Source organism: Haliotis rufescens, unplaced genomic scaffold, assembly GCF_023055435.1.
Source record: "Haliotis rufescens isolate VD_foot unplaced genomic scaffold, xgHalRufe1.0.p SCAF_120, whole genome shotgun sequence".
NCBI classification, from domain to species: domain Eukaryota; kingdom Metazoa; phylum Mollusca; class Gastropoda; order Lepetellida; family Haliotidae; genus Haliotis; species Haliotis rufescens.
Window position 1 is genome coordinate 355,959 of NW_025963803.1, and position 9,192 is coordinate 365,150.

The following is a 9,192-nucleotide window of genomic DNA, read 5'->3' on the forward strand; positions in this document are numbered from 1 at the left end:
TGGTCGCTTTGATGGCAACTAGGTAGCTTGTTTTCACATCTTTTATTGTTCTGCAGATGTTCTATTGAGGCCAATATCCATTACAAATTGTGGTGGCATGTGGTCCTGTGTACAGCGCACGGGTCACAGATTAGGTGAAGGTTTTGTTTGTTTGTTCGTTTGTTGTTTATCGGCGCACTCAGAAATATTCCACCTATATGACGGCGGTCTGGTCCAGACAATCTAGTGATTAACATTATCAGCATCGATCCACGAAATTGGGATACGATGACAAAAAGTAACCTGTTGAAAATACACGAGTATGCGAGATGTAGGCCAAATCTCGCAATCTCGCGACCCACGTCCTCGCACTTTCGGCGCATTTATCCTGTTACCAAAGGTCGAGATCGGGAGAATGTCCCTTACAATGAATACGTTACAGTCAATGTTTAAAATGACTGAAATTTTCGCTAAGGCAATTTAGAAAACGCCGAAATAATATTCAGTTATCTTATGAATGGAATGAAAAAGCTGTCCATATTTTATGATGATAACGATTTTTAAGTTATGAAACTGAAAATGGTAAGGAAACGAAAGTCAATGTATATTTTAGAATTTATAATCTTTTCGAAACCTTTTGAACTTCTCCATGATTTTAAATGAAATAAATGGACAGACTATTCAGTGAATCTGTAAAAAAAGTGAACTATTTAGGCATTGTATAAATTGCATAACTGAATCACATTTTGCACAGAGCACCTTTAACTATCACCATTTCATTATGCCAAATTTGCAAATGACAAACACTCAACCAAATTACCATTTCAAAACCTCTTCCAGTGTCAGAAAATTAGTAAACTTTGTACCCTTATTACGAAAGTTAAACTTGCATGTCCTTCATTTACATCTACACCCATGTGTATGTTATAGACCCGTGAAGATCCGGGGTAGAATAGGTCTTCAGCAACCCATTCTTGCCGTAAGGCGACTGTGGTTGTCGTAAGAGTCACCTAACGGAATCGGTTGGTCGGACTCGCTGACTTCTCATCGAATCCGAATTGCGTGGATCGATGCTCATGATGTCAATCACTGGATTGTCTAGTCCAGACTCGATTATTTACAGACCGCCGTCATATAGCTGGACTATAGCTGAGTGCGGCGTTTAACAACAAACAAATAATCAAACTATATGCCTGATGAGCTTTGCCCCAGTCGTCCAAGGCGCCGCAATTCTCTGTGCACAGTTGTGTCCCTTTGGCGTACCATGTGATTCTCAGCTCCATGGGGATTATATACTTATATCCAGCAAACATTCAGCATATCCCGTCTTATCCTCCTCCGAGGGGCGGTCGGGTAGCCTAGTGGTTAAAGCGTTCGCTCGTCACGCCGAAGGCCCGGGTTCGACCCCACATGGGTACAATGTGTGAAGCCCATTTCTGGTGTCCCCCACCGTGATATTGCTGGATTATTGCTAAACGCGGCGTAAAACTATACTCATTCACTCACTGATATGGTTGGCGAACTGGCACATAAATCGTATTGCAGTATATCGCAATATGGAGAGCTGTATTGTGATACATATATTAATACCTATAGAGGTCCAAATTATATATATATTTGTACTGTTCAAATTGTGCTACTTGATTCAATAATCCAGACGAGATGGGTAGTATGGATAAACGAGAATACCTATTACGTCATCCAGGCAGGACCCTAAATCAATCCCCAGGGCTATCTATAAATGTCAGTTTACGCCTTCTTATCTCGCCGGATGTTACGTCGCCGGATGTTACGTCGCCGGATGTTACGTGGACAGACAGATGGAAGTACTTGATACTATTGCCACAAGTTCAGCATACAAGATCAAAATCCCCTGTCAAAAATAAAATTTGTTTAAAAACCATCCCTAAATTGGCTTATGAGGTGAGGTGACATTGGGTTAAGGTCGCGTCCAAGATTATTGCACTTATATAGAGACGTACATGCACGTGTGTGTGTGTGGCTGCTTGTACTAGTCTGGACTGTGCCGGTTTATAGTGCTAGCTCATAGAGATACTATGCCGCAGTTTAACATGAATACCCCACTCAGACACAGTATACTGACACCGAGCCGACCAGTCCTTGTTTTAGCCCCTTAATGCCGAGCGCCAGACAGGGTAACAACAGGTACCATCTTTTAACGTCTTTTGGTATGACGCGGTCAGGGATCGAACCACTAGACCACACGTACGGAGGCGGTCTATTGGCTTATGAGACACAATAATAACACTGAACAAATAATATATACACCCATATCAAAATATACTATACACATAGTCAGATAATGAGCGAGGAAAGTTTAGGGGAACAGATGACGCCGAAAATACATGTTGTTTACTCACTCTTACTAAATATTGCAACAGTAAGATCGCTGGTTTTCAGTAAAATTGTCAGATTGCATAAAGCTGTATCTCAGATCTTGATAAAAGTTACATTCTAAAAGAAAATGCATTTCTGTTTTAAATATTACAAAAATGGCAAACCTGTGGTCTATAGCGAGATGGGGGTCTATTGTGTTGGCCTTTCTCTGTGTGTAAGGATAGGGGGTATATTGTGTTAGCCTGTGTGTGTGTGTGTGTGTGTGTGAGGGGGGGGTCTATTGTGTCGGCCTGAGTGTAGGGGAAGGGGGTCTATTGTGTCGGCATGTGTAGGGGTATGGGTCTATTGTGTCGGCATGTGTAAGGGTACAGGGTGTATTGTGTCGGCCTATTATAAGGATAGGGGTCTTTTGTGTCGGCCTATTATAAGGATAGGGGTCTATTGTGTCGGCATGTGTAGGAGTAGGGGGTCCTATTGTGTCGGCCTATTATAAGGGTAGAGGGTGTATTGTGTCGGCCTATGTATAAGGGTAGAGGGTGTATTGTGTCGGCCTATGTATAAGGGTAGAGGGTCAATTGTGTCGGAATGTGTAGGGGTAGGGGGTCTATTGTGTCGGCATGTGTAGGGGTATGGGGCCTATTGTGTCGGCCTATTATAAGGATAGGGGTCTATTGTGTCGGCATATGTAGGGGTAGGGGTCTATTGTGTCGGCTTGTGTAGGGGTATGGGGTCCTATTGTGTCGGCCTATGTATAAGGGTAGAGGGTCTATTGTGTCGGCATATGTAGGGGTAGGGGGTCATATTGTGTCGGCATGTGTAGGGGTAGGGGGTCTATTGTGTCGGCATGTGTAGGGGTAGGGGGTCTATTGTGTCGGCATGTGTAGGGGTAGGGGGTCTATTGTGTCGGCATGTGTAGGGGTATGGGGCCTATTGTGTCAGCATGTGTAGGGGTAGGGGCCTATTGTGTCGGCCTATTATAAGGATAGGGGTCCATTGTGTCGGCATGTGTAGGAGTAGGGGGTCCTATTGTGTCGGCATGTGTAGGGGTATGGGGCCTATTGTGTCGGCCTATTATAAGGATAGGGGTCTATTGTGTCGGCATGTGTAGGGGTATGGGGTCCTATTGTGTCGGCATGTGTAGGGGTATGGGGCCTATTGTGTCGGCCTTTTATTAGGATAGGGGTCTATTGTGTCGGCATGTGTAGGGGTATGGGGCCTATTGTGTCAGCATGTGTAGGGGTAGGGGCCTATTGTGTCGGCCTATTATAAGGATAGGGGTCCATTGTGTCGGCATGTGTAGGAGTAGGGGGTCCTATTGTGTCGGCATGTGTAGGGGTATGGGGCCTATTGTGTCGGCCTATTATAAGGATAGGGGTCTATTGTGTCGGCATGTGTAGGGGTATGGGGTCCTATTGTGTCGGCATGTGTAGGGGTATGGGGCCTATTGTGTCGGCCTTTTATTAGGATAGGGGTCTATTGTGTCGGCATGTGTAGGAGTAGGGGGTCCTATTGTGTCGGCCTATGTATAAGGGTAGGGGGTCTATTGTGTCGGCCTATGTAAAAGGGTAGAGGGTGTATTGTGTCGGCCTATGTATAAGGGTAGAGGGTGTATTGTGTCGGCCTATGTATAAGGGTAGAGGGTCTATTGTGTCGGCCTATGTATAAGGGTAGAGGGTCTATTGTGTCAGCCTATTATAAGGATAGGGGTCTATTGTGTCGGCCTATTATAAGGATAGGGGTCTTTTGTGTCGGCATGTGTAGGAGTAGGGGGTCCTATTGTGTCGGCCTATTATAAGGGTAGAGGGTGTATTGTGTCGGCCTATGTATAAGGGTAGAGGGTGTATTGTGTCGGCCTCTGTATAAGGGTAGAGGGTCTATTGTGTCGGCATGTGTAGGGGTAGGGGGTCTATTGTGTCGGCATGTGTAGGGGTATGGGGCCTATTGTGTCGGCCTATTATAAGGATAGGGGTCTATTGTGTCGGCATATGTAGGGGTAGGGGTATATTGTGTCGGCATGTGTAGGGGTATGGGGTCCTATTGTGTCGGCCTATGTATAAGGGTAGGGGTCTATTGTGTCGGCATATGTAGGGGTAGGGGGTCATATTGTGTAGGCATGTGTAGGGGTATGGGGCCTATTGTGTCGGCATGTGTAGGGGTATGGGGCCTATTGTGTCGGCCTATTATAAGGATAGGGGTCTATTGTGTCGGCATGTGTAGGAGTAGGGGGTGCTATTGTGTCGGCATGTGTAGGGGTATGGGGCCTATTGTGTCGGCCTATTATAAGGATAGGGGTCTATTGTGTCGGCATGTGTAGGGGTATGGGGTCCTATTGTGTCGGCATGTGTAGGGGTATGGGGCCTATTGTGTCAGCATGTGTAGGGGTAGGGGTCTATTGTGTCAGCATGTGTAGGGGTATGGGGTCCTTTTGTGTCGGCCTATGTATAAGGGTAGGGGTCTATTGTGTCGGCATGTGTAGGGGTATTGGGCCTATTTTGTCAGCATGTGTAGGGGTATAGGGTCCTTTTGTGTCGGCCTATGTATAAGGGTAGGGGTCTATTGTGTCGGCATGTGTAGGGGTAGGGGGTCATATTGTGTCGGCCTCTGTATTAGGGTAGGGGGTCTATTGTGTCGGCATGTGTAAGGGTAGAGGGTGTATTGTGTCGGCCTATGTATAAGGGTAGAGGGTCCTATTGTGTCGGCCTATGTATAAGGATAGGGGTCCATTGTGTCGGCCTATGTGTAGGGGTGGGGGGTCTATTGTGCCGGCCTATGTTGAAGGGCGAGGCTGCTACGGCTGCGTTTGTTAGTTGTGTAATGCCGCACTCAGCAATTTTCTAGCTCTGGCACCTATTACATACTCCGCTGATCACAGGCTGTGCAACATTGAACGTATTGGCTGCCAGTTTCCAGGGTAACCTCGTTTCCAGCATGTCAACAGCCCGTAGACGCCGCGCGTTGCAGGCCCCGCATCGCTAGTTCGTACACAAACAATGAATAAAATCAAGTACCTCACAACTGTATGTAATTAAATCAATAAGATCGACAGACATAATGGTCCACAGAGATTAATCGACCTTCCTTGAAAGTGTCAACATCAGGTATGACGCACTGTGCACGTGTGTGATGCGTGATGCACGGGAAAACTACAGAATGTGTTTTTAGTGTGAAGTTTTCCAGATATGACGTTCTTAGGATGTTTTTCGACAACACTTATCTTTGCTCTCATACTTGGTATTAAAATTTATATTTCATGATCCCTTACTATCTTTGAGACCCGTGAAGATACGGGGTAGAATCGGGTTTCAGCAACCAATGTTTGCTGCGAAAGGTGTAAATGCTTGCCGTGAGAGGCGACTAACGGGATCGGGTGGTCAGGCTCGCTGACGTAGTTGATGCGTGTCATCGTATCCAAATTGCGTGGATCGATGCTTATGATATCAACACTGGATTGTCTGTTCCAGACTCGTTTATTTACAGACCACCGTCATATAGCTGGAATATTCCTGATCACGAGTGCGGCGTTAAACAACAAACAAATACTATCTGTGAAGATATAGTATATTAAAGAAGTTGTTATCCATAAATTGTGTCTGCCTTGTCGCCCGCCAGCCTCTAAGTAATGCCTCTAAATGGCATTGTGTATTCATGCCTTTTAAACAATGTTAAACAGGCATTAGGGCCACACTAGTATAATCAGTCACTTGACACACGTGCATTGTGTGTCTGGATTGTTTGTATGGTTAAGCCATGTTTTATGTAACTGCGAATGAGATGCAATTAAATCATCCCGTCTGTCTGTCTGCATGGACCTCTCGTCACATTCATTCAAATCATTCAACACTCTCCTTGTGTAACCCAACTTTTATGACGTACATCAATAGATGCTAATGATGACGAGAGTGTGTCTCAGTTACGCTAGATACTAATTAGACCTTGACGTATAATGGGGGAGATTATTCTCTCTCTGTAATGGGCACTGGAAAATTGATCCCTCTTTCAAGTCTTTGAAATAGAAAAGACCCTTAAGTTCCCGGCATGTTTAGAAAAGACCCTCGGGGTCGGGGATGGGTTTGTTTGGGAGGGGGGCGGAGGGTATGGTGGTGGGGGGTCAGTATGGGATGTACATGCAGCTGGGACTTAAATCCTTTAACATAATGTTTCTTGTAAACTCAAGCAACATTGTCTGTTTTCAATTATGATTATGATTATGATTTTTATTATTATTATTATTATTATTAATAATAATAAAAAAGGACAGTCAAGTTCTAACTCTCAGGCACAATATAGTAATAATTAAATAAGTGGAGTAAGATTGAACACAGTTTTAATTGGCTAGCGCTTTCAACATTACCACGTACGAGTCTCATCAGACTATTACCAGTTATGGCCTGATGAGACTCGTACGTGGTGATGTTCAATCTTACTCCACTTATTTAATTATTACTAAATCAAAATTAATTGGTCGCTCGACATGCATTGTATCCTTACCAAAATGTGTTATTTTTTAGATTTGTCACCTCCTGCCTTCAAAGACAAAATGATGTGTGTTCTGAAGCTGTAACCGGACACATATCCTGTCTGTAACAAAACTCAAATATCAAATGGTCGGTCATCATCAAACGAACCCGGCGAGCCACACGGTTGCTGTTCCCGTTACGCCTCATTCGGTCTCTGTTCAGTCCGCTGTTATACATATCTCTGCGCAATGGAATATTTGTCAAATCTTATAATGATTGTACTACATAGTTTAGCACTTAAGAGCTTTTATTATGAATATATTTGTTTTCTGGTGTCTTGTAGGTCATTTTTGGCCGGACATTGTACATTGATGAATGTTTTGTATTATCTTATACGTATGTACATTGTGTGACACCAATCACACCTGGATTGTCTGGTCCAGACTCGATTGTTTACAGACCGCCGTCATACAGCTGGAATGTATGTTTGTTTGTTTAACGCCGCACTCGGCAATACCCCACCTTCACGACGACGGTCTGTAAATAATCGGCAATCTTGGGTTGCTGAAGACCTATTCTACCCCGGATCATCACGGGGCATAGTAAATGCGGGCGATTAGGTAGCCTAGTGGCTAAGCGTTCGCTCGTCGTGCCGAAGACCCGGGTTCGATTCCCAACATGGGTGCAATATGTGAAGCCCATTTTTGTTGTCTCCCATCGTGATATTGCTCGAATATTGCTAAAAGCGGCGTAAAACCACACTCACAGTAAAAACAATTACATACAAATTTGACTTTTATCATAAACATTTAAATCCTTGTTCAGGGCTCTATATTACCTAAAGCCCTCGTCAGCATGTTTTGAAAACGTGCAACCGTTTGATAAAATACTCTATCAGGACACCAACGGGGCGGTGAGGTAGCCTAGAGGCTTAAGCATTTGCTCATCACGCCGAAGTCCAGGGTTCGAAACCCCACATGGCGGAAATGTGTACAGCCCATTTCTGGTATTCCCCGCCGTGATATTGCTGGAATGTTGCACAAAGCGGCGTAAAGCCGTACTCACTCACTCAGTCAGGACACCACGAAACTGGGAAAAGCCTTGTGTCATGACTTGTAAATATGAGCTCGCGATGGAGCTTGGAGCACGGGCAACGACAGCAGAGAACCAGTTCCCCGTGCATCACGCAAGCGTGACTCACACTGCATACGATCCTTTTTTCTCGGCTTCTTTATTTTAAAGAAATTGAGAGTTACTCGGTTACATGTTCCCTCTTGAGAAAATGTGGGAACAGCAAATACAAAGGGACGTAACTCTGCGTGTCGTAATTAATAAACGACGCGACCAAATTGCATCATGTCAGGTCATCCCGCTCCGTTTGGGTTGTTTTCTATTGTGCCTCGAGAGCGTTTTTCTGGTTTGGCGACTGCAGTGTGTTCACGGATGCCTGCACTTGTCGTGCGCTTTTGTCAGCATTAATAAACTCTCATCTCATCTGTACTTTAATAGTCTATTTCATGGAGCTGCGCATTTAAAAGCATTACGTTGACGAGGAACGCATTTACGTATTAAAACATCATCCACGATCTTTATATAGACAGTATCTGGAGAAGTGTATGTTCAAACGTTTCAACACATCCCAAAACACATTTCCCTTTGATTAAGCAGGAAAACATTCCGAAAACAAGGCCTTGGAATGTGTCGCTCGAACGAGATTGACACATTCTGGAGCCCGCCAGCCTCGGACTGGCCTAGGCTAAATAGACTATGAATTGATCCCTTGGCGTATTCGGGTGACACCGAGCACTGCGACAACACGTGGCGATATAGTTCGTCACAGTTTATATCGCGATTGTTTCACAGTGGCAGCACAGCTCTAAGACACCTGTTGATATGGAAACAAGACAAATCGAAGACATGGATAGCTCACCTGATAAAGTCATCCCACCTGAGAACTTTGAAGATTTGATTGCACGGCTTCGGGACATATTTCAGTCCGACAAAGTCAATATTGACTATGTCAAAAGCCTCATGAGTGCATATAAGAGCGATAGAAGTGAATGGAAAAAATTCGCAAAATTTGACCGTAACAGGTAAGTGTGTTTCTTTGTAGTTTGCTTTAAAACAATGCATTGCCATTTTTGTGCGACCCAGCTGAGAGGACGTATTTAATCATGATGTTGATTCAAATATTTAACTGTTGGTGTGTTTTGTCTGCAGATATAAATTTGTATATGGCTATTCTGTGTTAAATTACTGTCTCCAGGTTTGAAATAAATTCATCCGTGAAAATCCGGGTAGATGATCATGGTGTCAATCACTGGATTATCTGGTCCAGACTCGATTATGTACAACCCAGCGTCATATAGCTGGGACATTGCTGAGTGCGGCGTAAAAC

General features: G+C 44.4%; 1 protein-coding gene across 1 annotated transcript in view; it reads left to right on the plus strand.

The window, feature by feature from the left end:
- The first annotated feature begins 8,424 nt into the window (after positions 1 to 8,424).
- Positions 8,425 to 9,192, plus strand: part of LOC124115427 (cysteine dioxygenase type 1-like) — a 32,276-nt gene continuing 31,508 nt past the window's right edge. The window contains exon 1 of the mRNA XM_046476416.2: positions 8,425 to 8,887. Coding sequence (XP_046332372.1) covers positions 8,688 to 8,887 — 200 coding nt within the window. The 5' untranslated portion in view covers positions 8,425 to 8,687. The remainder of the gene's footprint in view (positions 8,888 to 9,192) is intronic.